Source organism: Epinephelus fuscoguttatus, linkage group LG15, assembly GCF_011397635.1.
Source record: "Epinephelus fuscoguttatus linkage group LG15, E.fuscoguttatus.final_Chr_v1".
NCBI classification, from domain to species: domain Eukaryota; kingdom Metazoa; phylum Chordata; class Actinopteri; order Perciformes; family Serranidae; genus Epinephelus; species Epinephelus fuscoguttatus.
In genome coordinates, this window is record NC_064766.1 from 17,338,669 (window position 1) to 17,356,993 (window position 18,325).

Sequence of the window (18,325 nt, forward strand, 5' to 3'; positions counted from 1 at the left end):
TTCACAAAGTCCCCTAGACCAGTGGCTCCCAACTGGTCCAGCAAAACACAGGGTCCAAATGTATCCTTAGTCATTAGTTCAAAGTGCTACAGTTTAATGCATTCAGCGTCATACTTGCGTTTGGCCATGTCGTTGAGCTTGCTAGCTTGCTGTCTCTGTCAAATAGCTGTCCGTTTGTCACTCACTCTACAGCAGAAAACAGCACTTCAAAATAAAAGCTCTGAGCTGGAAATTTACTGTAGTTAGAGATTAAGTGTGTGGTTTTTTTTACAAACTTGACACATTTGTGAGTCATTTGCGGTCCATTCAGAATGGACCCATGACCCACTTTAAACCGCGACCCACTAGATGGGAACCACTGTTCTATACTATTTAACAATAGTTCTCATAATAGAGTTCCCACACTTGCTTAACCATCTTATTAAGGACTTTCCAAATTACCTCAAATTCAAGGACCTAACATGGCAGAGTTTGAGACACTGATCAAGGTTAATTACTGTTACATCACTGGGAATTTTATAATGACAACCATCAAGCTTTACAGAAGCCCACAGACAACAACTGTGCTGTGCTGCACTGATGGCAGACAACGTTGTCTCCTGCCTTTTCGAACACAGCACTTAATAACAATCACTGTTGCATGCACCTGACGGTCGCACCTTCCCCAGGCAGGTGGCACATGAAACAATGACACAATTGTTGGAGACACTCGTGCAGATCGTAGCCAGATTGTAGCCTGCGTGTCTAACATGCAACGGCAAGCTCTGGAATAGCTTGCCGTTGCATGTTACACATGCAGAATCCCTGGAAAGGTTTAAATCATCTTTAGAAACTCACCTTTTCTCGTTGGCTTTTGAACCCGCTGTGAGCCAGACTTGACTTTGTGTGATATACGTATGCTCTCTCAGGTTTTTCTATGTGTAATTGATGTTGTTTCTAACAGTCTGTCTGTTTTTTTTATATTTGTTTCTGTTTGGGTATTTTGTATCTGTTTTTATATTTTTGGCATTTATCATTCTATTTGTGTGGTATTGTAATTTTCACAATGTTCTTGTAAAGCACTTTGGTGACTTGCATCTTTTTAAATGTGCTATAGAAATAAATGTGACCTTGACCTTGACCTTTTTACTAATGTTAAGTAAAAAAATATCAGAGGAACTTTAATTTTTTTTTTTTTTTACGCATTTTCAATGACTCATGTCTATTCCTGTCTAATTTAAAAAACTATGGCTTTGATTTCCTGTCAAAGTCAAACTTTCAAGGATTTCAAGGACACATGGGAACCCCTGATAGGACAATTTCTCTCTCTATTAAACAAACAAACAAACAAACAAAACAACAAAAAATATACTTACCCAACCTATATGTTGTGACAAATGAGACAAATCTCTTTTGTCACAATCCACAAAGTACACTGATCTGTTTCTCTCGACAGCAAACATGTTTTATTGGAATTTTATCAGCGGGGAATAACAGCAGCCACAGGTTTTTATCATGACATTTAAAATAAGGTGACAAACCAATTCACAATCCTGTTCCACTAACATGAACATGAACTTTTTTCTAAAGCGCTAAAACATGTTCCTTGGGAAAACTGTCCTTATTGCAAGCTAAATGATTACAGGCTGCTACTGTATACAGGGTCGTAAAATCTATTTAGTATCAATTTAGCCAAGACAAAAAAAATAATGTTATCATGTAATAACACATCACATAAATATTAGCCATTGGACACAGATCCTGTCACGTCTCATGATGCTCAAACCTGGGAGATTTCATCCATCAGTCTTTTTTTTTGCAGAGCTGGAGGGCTGCAGCTCACATTTGGACAGATGTTGCACTACACCCACACCGATACAATCCCCCAGCACATTGATGACAGTCCTCACACGATCCCTATCAACAAACAAGAAGATCTGAGGTTATAGCAGGAGCTTGCCGATGTGATGTGACCACAGCTACGCACAAGTTTATGGCGGTGACAAAAAGTAAAGTTACAGGATACTTTGAACTCCATGTCTAACCCTAACCTCAAACTCAAAATCCTCAAACAGACCTTTGAAGAAGTGGAGATCAAATGATCAAATGTTTCCTCACTCTCAAAATCTCAAACTGATATTAGTTGCATGTGCACTTACAGAATCCAATCAACCATTATGAGCAGTGAAATGTCTTCAGTGGGCAGTCCAGCCGACTCCAACACAATCACCATGGATACCATGCCAGCCTGTGGGATGCCTGCAGCTCCAGTGCTTGCAGCTGTGACAATCAAACTGAACAGGAGAAACAGTGATGGTTATGTAATGTTAGTCTTGTTTGTGCATAAGAAAACAGCCACAACCCAATAACCTTGCTCTTAGGCTTTACCAATCATATTTGTGGATCCATGAACTGAAAGGTAACATTTTGGTTTAAGCATCAAGAAGAACTCAACTCTAGAAATAAGTCCAATATAAGAGCAGTACTTACTCATCATCCTCAGTACCTCACAGAAGCTGGTACATGGACTGAAATACATATATATATTTGAACAGTCTGAGCTCAGTGTGTTTTGAGCTTACCTGAGTGCAATGATTTGACCCAGGTTAAAATCAATATTATTAACCTGGGCAATAAATAACGCAGCTACAGCTTCATAGAGTGCTGCGCCATCCATGTTCACTGTGGCCCCGATAGGGAGCATAAGGCGTGTCACTTGTTTGTCCATGTTGTGATTTTGCTCCATACAGTGGAGGGTAACAGGTAGGGTTGCAGAACTGTGGAAAAAAATGATGAAGCCATTAACACAGTGGTCATGTGTCTGCTATGGGTTTAATGACATTAATATATGTAGGTGTTAGACTCACCTTGATGAAGTGCCAAAGGCAGTGGTAAGAGCTTGGAGTAGACCACCCATAAAGCTGAAGGGGTTCTTACGTGTGACAATAAAAAAGATGAGAGGAAGGGTGATGAGGCTGTGGATCAGGAGGCCAATGAAGACAGTGAGACCATACATGGCAACTTCACTGCCTATCTCTCCTGCGTCTGTCATCTTCACAATCTGTCCCGCCAGTAGGAAGATGATTCCCACTGGGGAGTACCTGTGATACAGAGGGGAGGCACGGCAGAGGACAGGCAAAGGGAGAGACTCAGTATTGAGGGAGTCACTGAGTATGTCAATATTGATAGCTAATATGAATTAAATGGCACATTCACACAACACACAGCCAGTTCATCTTCAGGTGCTTACCACAGGACTATGTGGACCAGACGCATAATGGCTTTATTCAGGCAGTCAAAGAAATCCCTCACAGGTTTTCCCTCGCTCTCCATACTGCTGAGGACGAGGCCAAAGGCAACAGAGAAGCACAATAGACCCAAAATATTGAATCCGTTTGCGGTGCCTGGCACTGGCACTCTGTCATCTATAGAGATCCAAGGGAATGTCAAGACAAGTTGTGTAGTGCCAATTTAACAATAATGACAATCAGACAGATGCCATATTAATCCTACACTGGGTTAGACAAACATTTGGTTTTCAGTCACAGGAACAGAACAAAAAAAAAAACCAAAATAGGAATCTCACTGTCTTTACTGGTCTCAGTCGTATTGACACCAAGACTCTTTCCTGCTGAATCACTCCTGGAGTAAACTGTTTTATACTAGATAAAACATATAAGCAAATGTTAACTGTTAGTAAGTATGAAATAGTGACAGTAAAAATATAAAAACAAATCATAGCCATTGCCTTACCTTTCTGAAACAAGCCTCCACCAGATTTGACGGAATCATGTTTCTATAAACCAAAAACACTTATTAGGTGTTTTATATGCCAACTGTATCAGTACTTGTTGCCTGTAATTTACTCTGAAAAAGTGTCCTTGGAAGATTTTGATACACACCTGATTAGATCAAGAAAGGAATCCACCGTCTGCACAGCCTCTGTATTACCACTAGAGGACACTGAGTCAGCAGTGGATGATTTTCCTGGTTGGATAAGAATGGCTAAGGAGATGCCAGTGAAAGCAGCAATCAGTGTGGTGACCAAGTAATAGCCCAAGACCCTTAGCCCAATTTTCCCAAAAGCCTTCCTGTCCACAGATGACATTACTGAAATAAAAGAAAACGTCTTCAGTACAATAGTACATTAAATATACATCTTTCATGTAACTGTAGTAATTCAAATACAGTGATACATATGTTGGGTTTGATAACTTATTATATTAATAAATTATATACATGTAAAATAAGAACCACCGATAAAGGGGGCAATTTTAGAAACATTCTTTGAGATGTATGTACAGTTAGAGCTCAGGTAGGCAGTTTAAATTTGGCATAAATGTGCAAATTCACATAATAAACTTTGAACATATCGTAATTCAAATGGACAGAGAGAACAGTAGGCTTCGGCACTTCCTCTTGGCTCTGTTTCTTAGGTTTAAGTCCATGACGAGAGACTTTGGCCAATCACAGGTCATTTCAGAGAGAAGGTGTTCCTATTCTACAAATGCAGATACATTTGTGTCCCTTTTGTGGAGTCCTGACTCAGTGGCAGACAATCATGCAGACAAAGGGACCTGACAGTCTCAACACCCCACCAGCTCAGTGAACTTTCTGTTGCTGCTGTTACACAGGTAAGACCAGGTGCTGCAGCTGGCCAAATTTGAGCTGCCACAGCTGCCAAATGAAGTGCATCACTCAAGCTGCAGCTTGCTCTCCTCTCGGGGAAACAGTTCACTATGGCACGGAGTGAAGTGAAGGGATGGTGGGGTGGTTAACGCTAGCTACCTAGTTCTTGTCTCACTTGTGGTCTGATAAATGGAGACAGAGAGAGAGCGGGGCAAGGAGGAGCTGAGCTAATGTGCCATGTGCAACTGTACTAAGACATAAGATTAAATAAATCAATGTATGAGAAACACTGTGTTACTAAAGCACATGCATGCCTGTGGTCATCTGGTGGGAGGTGCTTGGAACCAGAAGGGTGTATTTTCAGATTCTGCCTTTTCTAGATTTCTGCCTACCACAGATTTAAGAAAAAAAATGTTGAGGCCCTACACACAGTAATTTAAATAAAACACCTTGATTGATTCTCAGCTTGAAGAGTGAACTGATCAAGGTCATAATATCAAACTAAAATTAAGGTGAAAGGTTAAAGACAAACTAAACCTAATCTACAATGTAAAGTAAAAAAGAAAAAGCTAGAGTAAAGAAAAGTAAGGTGTTCTGCACACAGACAGAATTCCACTTTAAGGCTTAGTAACACCTGCAACAGCCGCTATGTTGGCTTTTAGTTGTGTCAACCGTGATGATTATTATCAGAGTGCTATTACAATGTGTACGATGTGGGTCAAACCATTTCATAATCAACTCATTAAAAATCATGCTTGAATGTCCAGTTTAACCAAGCCAGAATGTGTGGATCTAACCTGCAATCACACTGGAAATAATGAGAGGAAGCACCAACATCTGCAGGATTCTGATCAGCAGCTCTCCAGGATAGGTTAAATATTTTACATCCCTGGCTGACATATTAATTTGTCGTAGAGCAAAGCCCAGGCCGATCCCTTAGAGAAACATAAATACAAGGCAGCAAGTCAGTGTATCATTGAAAGGGTGAGTTAAAAATATCAAATGCAGAAGAGCCAATACACAGAGCAGTGCTGGAGAAGTAACACACTAACACAAAGAATGCAAGCAGCAAGTTGCAATTTGTACAACAACTGTATATGATAGAGTAACGGTATAATAAAAACATTTCAGGCTTTACAGGAGAATAAAGTACAGTGTTTGAAAACCACTTACCTAATGCAACAGCCGCCATTGTGAGAACAACGAAAGCATTTCTTTTGAGGAAAGCCTTAACATTAGATCCATCCTGAGATAACGATACATGACCTGAGGTCCTACTACATTTGTTGTTTGTTTGGTTTTCCTGGGGTTCACGAACCTCCACTGAATCCAACACAGACAAGTCATCGGAGCTTGACAGCATCTCTTATGTGATTAGTCCCAACAAGTATAGACTGCAGAAAAAGACATCTCTCACTAGAATTAATAGAACAAGCACTATTAAGATGTTAATCTTTATGGAGTTGACAAAGTTTGCTGACAGACATTAAAGCTAAAAAATACAAAAAATGGAACCAGGTGAATGTTGTGAAAATAAAACTTATGAGGTATAAGGTAAATTATAACAATACTTACGTTATCCTGAGTCTTTTGGTACGGATGGAAAAGAAAGATCACCTTTAGAATACTAGTCCTTGAACAGTATCAACGCGTGAAGTCCAGTCACTCCAGTAACGACAGCATGGTTGATACGGCAGTGGAAAAGTCTATTTTTTTTCCTCTTGGCAGACTGACAGATTCTTCAACACAATGATTTTACCACCCTCCATTTGCATATGACTTGAGGGAAAGGTGCAGACATAATTCTTTATCTTTTGCTCTTGGTTGCTTATTAGGTCCAGGATTGCCACTTAGAAGATGATATCATTCAATCAGATTAATAAAAATAAAATATCAAATCTTCAATTCAAATTTTGGGTTAAGTATGAATGTTTTAGCATGAAAAGCCCTAAAACCATTTTCCCACGTGACTTGATGTAAGTGTCTACACAATGTCATTGCTACATATAAACCCACATACTGCTATGGACACCATATTAGTTCAGTTCTGAAAGTCACACAATAACACAAGCAATCTAAATGACTGAGTCCACATTGCATTCGGTGTGAACACACCATCATGCCAACATCAGTTTCACAGTATACTGGCATAAAGTTGTTAAGTATGATGACAAAAACCCAAAATTGTAACTGAGGGTGTAATGCTGGTTGATGGGTGTACTAATACAGTAGGTAGATGGGCAGGTTACGGGGGTGGAAGTGGGTATAATCTCCTATATATTCCAATAGCATTTTGGCTGACAGTTGGGTACACTGTTAACGGCCAGAAAAAGAGGTAGGTATACCCTGTATACCTGTGTATACCCCCTACTACACCACTCATCATCACAGTATTAACATCCATGACATTTCAACACTATTAGCTGTTAGTATTTTGTTGGCTGTAAGAACTTAACTAACCAAAACCCAACATTTGCTAATCATTAATGTTAGTTGTGGTGTTGGGTAGCCAATATCCAATGTCTGTCAAAGCGTCTCATACTAGCTTCATAATGATGTAGAAGAAGTCATTGTCATAGTATGACCTACTGTATATCTTACAGTTAATAAATGACAAATGTCCAGTAGGACTACACATGTCATTTTGTTGTACTCAAATTGACAGTTCAGATTGACATCCATATAGTGGTATTTGAGGCTCCATGCAAGTATCATAGATCCTATCAAGTCTGACCGCGTGTGTTCCTTATTATGAGAACAAGTGCTTCACCAGCAGTGTGCTGACCTAAAAGGAATGAAGTGGATATAGACCTGCAACGAACATGATTTTGAGCAGCAGGCTAACACACATTAGTTTGAGATTCATTTTTAACCCCTTACACACTTATTACCACTTCTTTCCAGTCCAGTTGTTTGCCACCTGGTGGACTCCTTTGTTGCTGTATTACTATAGAACAGCTCCCTCAGCACTGTGTGTTAGAGTCACCAATTTAAGCTTAGTTCACATTACACATGACGCATCTAGGAGGCGAAGCCATAGCATAGTATTACCAAAGCAAAGTTGTTACACCAATTGACAAAAAAGAGGACTGGAAAAGATCAGCTTCAAGCAAGGAACCCCTCGCCATCATGAACTGCTCGTATCCTTGCTGCTCAAAATCATGTTGTTTGCAGGTCTATCCATTTCATTCATTTTGGAGCAGCACACTCTTGGTAAAAAGCTCGTTCTCAAAGGAGGGACAGACTTACTATGTCAAATTTGGATAATCTACAGCAGGGGTCTTCAAAATTTTTCAGGCCAAGGACCCCTTAGCTGAACGAAAGACAGAGCATGGACCCCCTACTACATATATTCTATAAAACTGAATTGCATATCAAAAGAAGAAGCCCCTCACTGCAGATTGCTCAGCATGGGCAGAGTCAAACGTTGAGTGCTGCCTGCATTAGCAATTCCAACTGTGTTACCTGCTAGTTAGCTAGCTGCTACCCCATGGTTCCTCTTGGCCTCACTATTGGCCTATGAGACTGCTTTTGTCGTGAGGAGAGAGGCTGGCACATCTGGAGAGGCGGAGATGGACTTGCTGAAGCAACTCAAATTCAGCCAGAGCTAACTAGTTAACTAGTCGCCAGGGGTTGCAATGAGCCCTTTGCAACCCCCAGCGACTGGCCAGTGGCAGCTCTGGTTCTAACCTGTGTAAGTGGCAGCTCTGGTTCTAACCTGTGTAATGACAGCAACAGAAGCATACAGATCCAGTGGGGAGTTGAAGAGTTTGTGCTGACTGAATTCAAATTGCTACAGTCCCTAACTTTAGACTTGTCTCCAAAGTTGCTCTCTGCTCACCTCCCAGCTAATAGTCTCATATGTGGAAATGAGATGGAGGAACCGCAAGGTGCAGTATGGGCTGTCTCTGTGAAATATGACTATTGTGGCTTAGAAAATAGCAATATGGAGCGCTGAATTTGATGAATTTCTCTGGTAGAGGAGCAGGGCACGGCCTTGGTCAGAGGGGCCTGCTGAACGTGAGAGGAGAGCCAGGGGCCACAGAGCATGTTGGAGAGCCAGAGGGAGCAGGAGTCCACTTAGACCTGGATGTGGAGCTTCCAACAAAGTCTCTTGCTTGAAAAGTTACAAAACAATCCATCCTGGCTCAAAATGATGTCTGTACACTTACAATAAGTGGCTAATATGTTTTGATAGTATATAAAATGTTAGCTAACTCACCTACCTCGCCTACCTCGCCTTTATGATAAGGTGTTGCAGAGTGATTTAGCATTAGGTTAGCTAACATGACTGCACAAGGATTCATGGGTAACACTTCTATCATCAGTGTTGTGTGCTGTAAAATTTTATGTTTTTTTGGGGGGGGGGGGGGTCACAATAACCTCTTTAAGTTGGACAATTTGGCCTCACTCCACACGACAAAAGAACAATTTAAACAGATCTTCCGTAATTAGGTGATCCTAAGTCTTACAAGCCTGGTGTCCAGAGCCTTATTAGTTCTGTGTTAGGTACAAAGTTTTAGGTCAAGAAGGTGTTAAGTCCAAAGTGTCCCTAAAATACTAGAGTCTTAGAAGGAGGCAATAGTAGTGGACAGTACAGCTGATCAGGGAGATTTTAAGTATCTTAGAGCTTCTTGAGTCCCGTTAAATCACAAATCCATTAGCAACAGAGGTCTCGTCAGGACGTGCCAATAATCCACAAATTATCTTTTAACTTGTGTGAACTGTACTTCATGTACAACTGTAAGGGATTATACTTCATTATGAAATTATTAGGAATTTTCAAAAGTTCTGTCATATTGAAAAATTATATAGCGAAAAAACAAAAATAATTGGTAATAATCAGTGTTCAGTATAATAATGGTGGTAGCCTGGGCTGCTTTTAATATGACAGTTTAATATTAGAAATTTATTTCCTGTATAAAGTTCATGTGATGATTTCTTAGCTGGTCATTCAGAACTACAACTACTACTACTACAATTTATTTGTTTATGGTTATGGGGTGCCGTTTGTAAAGTGTCTCACGTTAAAAAAAACATCAACATTTTGCCACATTTAGCTTCAAACAATGTTTAAAAAAGTATTGTGAATTTTTTAACGTCACCTTTTACCACATTTACAGCAATATTTGTTAACTTAGAAATATATTAAATAGTTAAATCTAAATATTAAATGTGGCACCTAAATGTTAAATGTTAAATCTAAATATTAAATCTAAATCTAAATCTAAATATTAAATCTAAATCTAAATGCTAAATATAAATATAAATGTTAAATCTAAATATTAAATCTAAATATAAATCTAAATGTTAAATCTAAATATTAAATATAAATCTAAATCTAAATGTTAAATCTAAATGCTAAATATAAATCTAAATGTTAAATGTTAAATCTAAATGTTCTGGGTGAAACTAAATATTTAGCTAATATGCAAATTCACACTGCCGGTCACCGGAAGTACCAAAATAAAAGCTCGAGATGGTCAGACTGTGTTTATAGAATCAAATAACGAATTAAAACCAACTTATCGGGGGAAATGAACACTTGAACATACATTAGCGTGATAATAACTACCTAAAATAACAAGAAACGTGTTTGGAGAAATTTTGTTTGACGTGTACTTTGAGTTGTTAGTGTCCCTTCGGAGGGATTAATAACCTAAGCTAACAACCGTTAGCTCTTAGTCCCGTTAGCAGTGTCTGTAATGACTCATTAACTCTTAAACGGTCCGTGAAAAAAATATTTTTTTCCAGCGGATATCTTAGTTACAACATGATTGAGCTAGCAAAGCAGTTTTGTGTTGCGATGTGTGGTATTTATTCAGTTTTGGGAAATCACGATGTCTAGAAAGCATCAGTGGCCGCAGCAGCAGCAAAGCTAACAGGTCACGTCATCTGTTAAATGTCTCCCGTTGTCGGATACGACATGAAACTACTCCAGTTAGCTCAATCATGTTGTAACTAAGACATCCGCTGGAAAAAATATTTTCTTCACGGACCGTTTAGAGTTAGTGAGTCATTACAGACACCGCTAACGGGGCTAACAGCTAACAGTTAGCCCCGCTAATCTACGATAACCTTGTTATTAATTTCAGAACGTGATAGTAATGTTTGTTCAGTCATAGTGTTTATAGACTTCACAAACACCAGATTAGTCTAAACGGTGATACAGTGACGTGAAAAATGTGAGATATGCATATATATGTGTAGCTAAACTCCGCTGGTTTTCTACCCGGAAGTATTTGTAAACAAGGTGATTCCCTCCGAAGGGACACTAACAGCTCAAAGTACACATCAAATAAAATTTCTCCAAACACGTTTCTTGTTATTTTAGGTAGTTATTATCACGCTAATGTATGTTCAAGTGTTCATTTCCCCCGATAAGTTGGTTTTAATTCGTTATTTGATTCTATAAACACAGTCTGACCATCTCGAGCTTTTATTTTGGTACTTCCGGTGACCGGCAGTGTAAATTTGCATATTAGCTAAATATTTAGTTTCACCCAGAACATTTAGATTTAACATTTAACATTTAGATTTATATTTAGCATTTAGATTTATATTTATATTTAATATTTAGATTTAACATTTATATTTATATTTAGCATTTAGATTTAACATTTATATTTATATTTATATTTAGCATTTAGATTTAACATTTAGATTTATATTTAGATTTAACATTTATATTTAGATTTAGATTTAATATTTAGATTTAACATTTATATTTAGATTTATATTTAGCATTTAGATTTAATATTTAAATTTAATATTTAGATTTAGATTTAGATTTAATATTTAGATTTAACATTTAACATTTAGATTTAACTATTTAATATATTTCTAAGTTAACAAATATTGCTGTAAATGTGGTAAAAGGTGACGTTAAAAAATTCACAATACTTTTTTAAACATTGTTTGAAGCTAAATGTGGCAAAATGTTGATGTTATTTTCAGCGTGAGACACTTTACAAACGGCACCCCATATATGGTGCATCTGCTGAATTTACACTTTGCACATTACCTAATCATGACAAAAGATTAAAATTTCTTAAAGTTGCTCAATGAATAGCATACCAATGGTGGACTAATTATTGTATTTGCAGGTTAATATCTCTCCTCATGTTGTTCGTGTTTTTCTATTTTTTCAATTTTCCAGATGACACATAAAGTTAGAAACCCGAGATGTTCTCAGCTGATTGGATTGGTATCAGGTTGATTAGGGACTATTCTAATGGACTGGTATTTTGTCCAATTCAGCCTGCTACTGCTGCAGCGCTGCTCTCTTATATGACAGCATTTCACTACATATGTGTGTATATAAGTATCAAACTTGGTATCAGCAGATACCCAGTATCAAATGACTTATGTTGGGTTCAGAGCCCAAAAAACAGACTGAGACATGTCTAGGTGTCAACTTTGGGACCTATGATTGCAGGAATATGATAACCAAGAGTTTTGAGTCACTGGCAGCACAATAAGAAGGAAGGAGGAATAGGATGGTCCTAACATCTTCCAGGTGATATTGGTAGTCTCCATGCTAACGACAACCATTGTAAATAATGTACTAAACTCCAGTGAGACAGTATTTTATTATTTTAACATTGCTGAATATTCATATCTCCTTGCAGCTCCACTGACTGTAAATATAGTTTAGTAACTTGTAACAATACTGAAGTAATTCTTGTTTCCAAAAAACCTTAAACTGTGTATTATTACTGCATTATAGGATATTCACTGGCTTTATTTATGACCACATTAACCCGTGTCTACTTTAGTAATTAGTACTGGTCACTGAGGTACACGGCAGTGGCCTACATCCTGAGGATTTATCCCGCTGCATCGTGTTGACAAGGTAAAGACTTTCCAGTGTCTGTAGCCTTCCAATTATGAGCTAAGCTCTTTAGCGGTTTTACTCCAGCCACAAGTTATTGATACAGTCTTATCATCTTGACACACAATAGGCAAGGTTTCAACACCTCTTGTAAATAATTTATTGTTTTTAATAAGGTTAGATTTTTGCGCTGCCCTTCTGTCTTCCACTTGTCCTCAACTTCCCTTTACCCTTTACTTATAGGACCGAATAACATCTATTTAAACTGAGCTATGGTATTTTTTGTGAATCAAATGTTGGGTTGTAAACTGAAAAGTCTACCAGAGGATGACAGAGACGACAGTAACAGGAGCAGATGACAAGGAAACCAAAGGGAGGGATGTCCAAAGGCAAATCCAGGGGGGAATTCGAGGTGCACCAGATGCAGCCGGTGGATAAAAAAGTGAGTAAGCAGAGATGCTCATATTTTATCTTCATGGCAAGACTGACCGCAGGGCAAAAACATTTGACTGGTGTAGCACAACAGGTATACTGAACAGGATATACTGCATAAAAATGGATAAAGGTATACTATGCTGTGCTTTCCTAAAAATACATTGCATTTATCTCTGTCTGTATTTTCTTATTTTCTTCTTATGCTGCTGAAAAAAGCATCCTTTCAAGAGGATGCTATGAAACATAGCAAATGAGAGGTTGACTTTCACTTTCACTGGCATATTGTAAGCAACACTTCCTGTATGGTATACCTTTAATGTGCTTTGTGTAGAGTATGTACACATGCTAAGAATCTAATATAACATATTAAAATGCCTAAATGTTTTACTGTGTGTTAGTGGAGGCACATTGCACAGCAGATAACACTGAGCTGTATTTTTATGGATATAATTAATGTAAGATTGTTTCACTGCAAATTGATGAATAGTGTGGAAAATTCAGCTAACAGCAAGGGGATGATACAGTATCAGTATACACCATATTTTCTTTAAATGTCCACATCTGAATTTGGAATTCCCAGTGACAGAGAGTGCTACTGCAATGCGGAACATTAGTGGCACTTATAAAGAAATAGGTGGGTGTGCAGCCCTGTCGACACTTAAACCGATATTTTATAAACAGATATTTTCCTCTAAGGTCACTTAAACAGAGTTTTTTTTAAAATGCCTATGGTGCAGGTGCAGAAAAAATCACAACAATGGTAGACTGCTTGGTCTGATAACTTCGCTACTACGCTAAACTTAGTATTGCTGCACCACTTCATGGACCCAAGGCGGTGTCTGCTGTGCCCAGTGTTATTTGGTCCACCTCAGCTTCGACAGTTTAAAGTCCAGTTTAAATTTTGCCTTATATTGTCACTACATATTACTTATTATACACATTATATTACACATTAAATATTATATTTATTATTTTAGCTTATATTTTATTTGTTATATTTTGTTAGTAGTTTTTTTTAACTTGCACTATGTTATGTTTAGATTCTCATTTTGTTTTGACTTGCATAATCTTCTTTTTTGTCTTTTATACATATTTAGTTAGATTTTCATTGCCAATGACTGCTTCCCTGTAATTGTACAAGATATGCATATGATAAATGAAGACCTTGAACTTGATTTTGGTTTTCATAATGTGCGTGGGCGTGACTTAGGCTATTTGAACTTGCTTTCCTGTGTGACTATGTGTGATGCATGTGTGACATCAACGGATGTGAGCAAAGCTTATAAGGTAGGTTTAGGTAGGGGTTTATTTCCTCGGGGCTCAAATTAGCCAGAGAAGCAGATTAGGCTCCGTTTGTAATAAGTTGTCAGGGCTTGGATTCAAGAAGCCACCATTAAACACGTCTCTCAGCCAGTGTGCTTTAAAACAATAATTATTTAATCACCTTACAATCTAATGGAACGCTGATGTGTTAGTTATCTTTAATTAAGTAAAAAGGCAAATCGTAACGAAGTTAAAGGAGCTGAATGTGACACTCAGAATCTGAGCCAGGATTGTCTGCATATGGCTCTCAACATGGAGGTGGCTGAGCAGTGCTGACAGCTGTGGGTCAGGATGGTACAGCGGTAACTGCTGTTTGAGTGCTGTGTACAGCGGCTACAATTAACTAGCCAGTATAATGCACACACAGGGACTCACATGCACTTAGGTGCACACGCGACCAGACTGTGTACTGCAACAAAGAACAGAGGAGCTCGGATTACAACATGCAGAGGTAGCGTGATTCCATTCTCAGCTCAGGAAGCCATTACTCCACTATATCTTTACATTTATTTGATGATTATTTAATCTATATTCTACATCTGGCTGAAGTGTATGGTAAAAAAACAAGTTATGAAGGATAAGCTACAAATTCTAATTTTGTTTTATCTAAGTAAAAGACTGAGTCACAGTTTCAGTAAATCTATGCTCTCCAGGAAGCTAAGAAATTGTTTTGACTAGAAATGTTCAAAAACATTTCAGTGACTTTGCTTCCTGCAACTTTTGTGATTCCACTGGAGCTGGAATTCATATGGGTTCACGTTTTTGAAGAGGTATCTCAGTAAATATGAGATTATCTTTGTGTATGGATGACACGGCAGTGTGAGAGAATGAGGTGAAAGAGTGCAACCCTGGCCTAGACATCAAGTAACTGTGGATCTGTGCCAAGCTGTGGCTCTTGGTGAAGCTAATCTTATTACATGAGGGTCAGGGCCTGAGCAGACCACTCTTAAATAGATGTGGTTCAAACCTAGTATCAATATGGAGACTGCCCTTTAGTACTGATGACGACAATACTGCGGGTACACTTACAGGAGTGGGCTAATTACACAAATGGTATTAGTTCAGTTTTTTTAGGCCAGACAGTTAAATCTGGATTGAGGAGGTGAATAAGTGACAGTGTCTTTTCTGCTTTAGTTAAGTTGGCTAAATCCGACTATTCAGTACTGTGCAAACCCAAATTTCTAATGATCATATTTCTTATAAATACAAAAGTCCGGTAATGTACCTGGCTTAGTTCAAACACTCTGACTCAAAAGTTAATTGTATTTGTCTCAAATAAAGGTGGAGACAGTGGTTTAGGAGAAAGATTGTTGGTATTTGAACTAATCAACACCCAAACAAATACACCCCTCCCATCATGTCCCAGGCTGACCATCCCTCTCACTCCCACTGCCTTTCTCTTTAAACATCGATGGCCTTTGTCCTGTCCTCTGCATAAGCACAAACACTCTGTTGCTGATTGGCTGAAATAGTGTCATAAGGTTAAGAATGACCAACTTTTTGTTTCTTATTTACGAAGCCAGGGCTGTGTATGAACACCAGATTTTTTTTTTCTTTAGAGAATGTGTGAAAAGATAACAGGCGAAACACTGACCTAAAATGAACCAAAGAACGGTGGAAAGGCAAAGTCACAGATATGCTATGACTGTTTGAATTTGTGGTTGCAACAAAACATATCATTGCTGTTTTTTTATGGAGTATAAATGAACCAGTTAACCTTTTAAAAAATGGGGGTGTCATAAAAGCAGCTCTAAAAATGCAATGTCTAGTCATGCCTGCATCAACTCTCCCCCCCTTTATAGTAAACAAGGATTTCCATGTGTTTGTCCACATGAGGTTATAGCGCAGGAGATGAGGACAGCTCTTTTAATGAAATCAAACAGTGCAATGTGAGTAGTTGATTGGGTTAATAGGATAATGTTTCATAGAATGATCTCATGGACTCTGACCAGGCATTCCTGGTGTGAATTGTTTTCCCTTCCTAACAACATTACTGTAATGTGGTAATGCTGCTGATGATAAGACACCAAAAGCTTTACTCAAAGCCACCTGCTTCTTTGTCCACCCTTTAACCTTTTAATACACCGGCCTTATGCTGGGACACATTGTTTGGGCTTAAGTGTCTTGGGCTCAGGACACAGAGGACAAAGAGATACTGCCAGGGACACGTTCCAATGTGCAACAATATTCATACTATAAAGATAAAAATAACTATTTAGCTGAGGAGTCAGATTTAAATTCTCTTGTAGTGATAATTGTAAATATTACTGTTGACTAGTAAATGGTATTTTGCAGTACATATAAGTTGCCTCTTTATTCTTTATTTCCTATCCAAATACTTTTGTGTGACTGCAGTGCAAAACAGGCTTTACAATCTTATATATGTTGTTGTTGTGCGTATAGGATTTAGCATTCCAAAACCGTGCTACAAAGAAGGCTCAGAGGGGACAATTCGTCTTCTGTTTCTTTTATATTTCTATATACTATATTTTTTACTTCATTTATTTATTAAAGTACATAACACTGTGGCCTCACACACATATGTGTTGCCTCTGTGTCCAACAAAATTCACATAAACATAATTGAATGGTCGGACCGTCAATCTCAATTTTATAATCTGCAAAAGTTCAGATGGCAGAAATGACACTAACCCGACAAAGGACATTGGAAAAATGTCCGCAAATGATGAGGAAGAGGCGGAGACAATGGACCTGGATACACTGAAAAACAAAAATTTGGTCCCTTTAAATGCAATGGTAGACCATTCAATTCAATGTGTGTACAGCTAATGATTTTCATTCGGCAAGATCCATATTTTCTCTTTTGGAGGTATTAGTTGTATATTATTGCCAGGCCATGGATATGAAATTACTTCCTTAAATGGATTAGCCATCTTTATGTTAGAACTACTTCACGTAGAGTATGAATATTTATTTGACTGTCAAAATATAAAGTACTCAGTCTTTCAAGTACTAAAAATGTATTCTTTTTGTGACATCCACTCAACAGCAGTGTGTAAAAGGTAAAAGGGATGTTCAGACTCTAAGTGAGGGAAGCATTAACCTGGACGAGGAAGGTTCTAATCTGGATGAGTGGAGCAAGGGTTAACCCTGTTATGACAGAGAAAAAGATTAAAAGATAAAGTATCTGAATCCTCCAAATATTTATTCTACCCCAGCCTAACAACTCTGTCTGAGGCGGCAGGAGCAACAAGTGCTGGAATTTGTAATTTACATGACAACGCCTGAACGCAACACAGGCTCCGCTCCAATTGACTTTGTGTTCAGTGCTGTGCTGTGCTGCTGTGCTGTGCTGCTGTGTGAGCTGCGTGTTACACACTGTCCATAACAATAACTATGTCAGGTAACAAACTGCGTTGGACTCGGGTCATTTTCGATCAGGTAAATGCAGCCCATGGGGGGGTGTCACCCAGGACGCCATTTAGGCTAGAACTGCCACTGCCTGGGAAAGCAAAGGATTCCATTTACGGCACAAAGGAAGTGTGTCAACCATTGCATAACCAAAACAGGAAGAGGATAGCGCTTTTGTTTTTCCCGGTAACTTGTCGGTTGCTATCCCTGGTTACTAAAGAGTATTAATGTAAGTTCTTTGCAGCTACTATTCCCAATAGTGAAAATTAAAGATGATGGAAAAGGCGAAGTAACTGTGGAGACTGTGTAGTTGCTAGGCTCTGAGGAAAATCAGTAGTGATCCAGTTGTTTATGCGACAGCGACTGCTTGTAACTGTGATAGGGAAAAAAGTTAAAAAGTTTTCCGTTACCACTTTAATTGAGTATTAAACTTTTTATCCTGATACCTGAACTAATGAACTAATCCTGGCAGTGAATACAGGTTAAAAGTCCTTTAAAAGTAACTAAGTGACTCACACAGCGACATCATGAACCAGCACGTCTACAACTGCACAAGATGTAACCCTGTCAGCTTTTCCTTCACATTTCAGCTCAAGCTGATCACGTGACCAGTCTCTCAGCTTTTTACCCTCCCTTTCCATCATCTCCCTGTCATCCCCCTGCTGCTCACCATCCCCCTTTCCCCCTGTAAGCTGACACAGCGCCTTTAAACATTAGCTGCTTTCTTCCTAATAGGATCTCACGGGCTTAAATT

At 38.5% G+C, this 18,325-nt stretch overlaps 1 protein-coding gene across 2 annotated transcripts; it reads right to left on the minus strand.

Annotated features, from left to right (window-relative positions):
• Positions 1–1,432: 1,432 nt before the first annotated feature.
• LOC125901845 (excitatory amino acid transporter 1-like) lies at positions 1,433–6,360 on the minus strand. 2 transcript variants are annotated; one of them, XM_049597799.1, is made up of 11 exons: positions 6,184–6,360; positions 5,782–6,024; positions 5,406–5,543; positions 3,882–4,089; positions 3,733–3,775; positions 3,566–3,641; positions 3,230–3,404; positions 2,847–3,080; positions 2,562–2,756; positions 2,139–2,273; positions 1,433–1,896 (listed from the first exon to the last, which is right to left on the minus strand). In XM_049597799.1, the coding sequence occupies exons 2-11, from the start codon at positions 5,969–5,971 to the stop codon at positions 1,776–1,778; spliced, it is 1,515 nt and encodes a 504-aa protein (XP_049453756.1). In that variant the 5' UTR covers positions 5,972–6,024; positions 6,184–6,360; the 3' UTR covers positions 1,433–1,775. The 2 variants fall into 2 exon arrangements, with proteins under 2 accessions (XP_049453756.1, XP_049453755.1); XM_049597798.1 differs by having other exon boundaries at positions 5,782–6,002; positions 6,184–6,358.
• Positions 6,361–18,325: the final 11,965 nt, after the last annotated feature.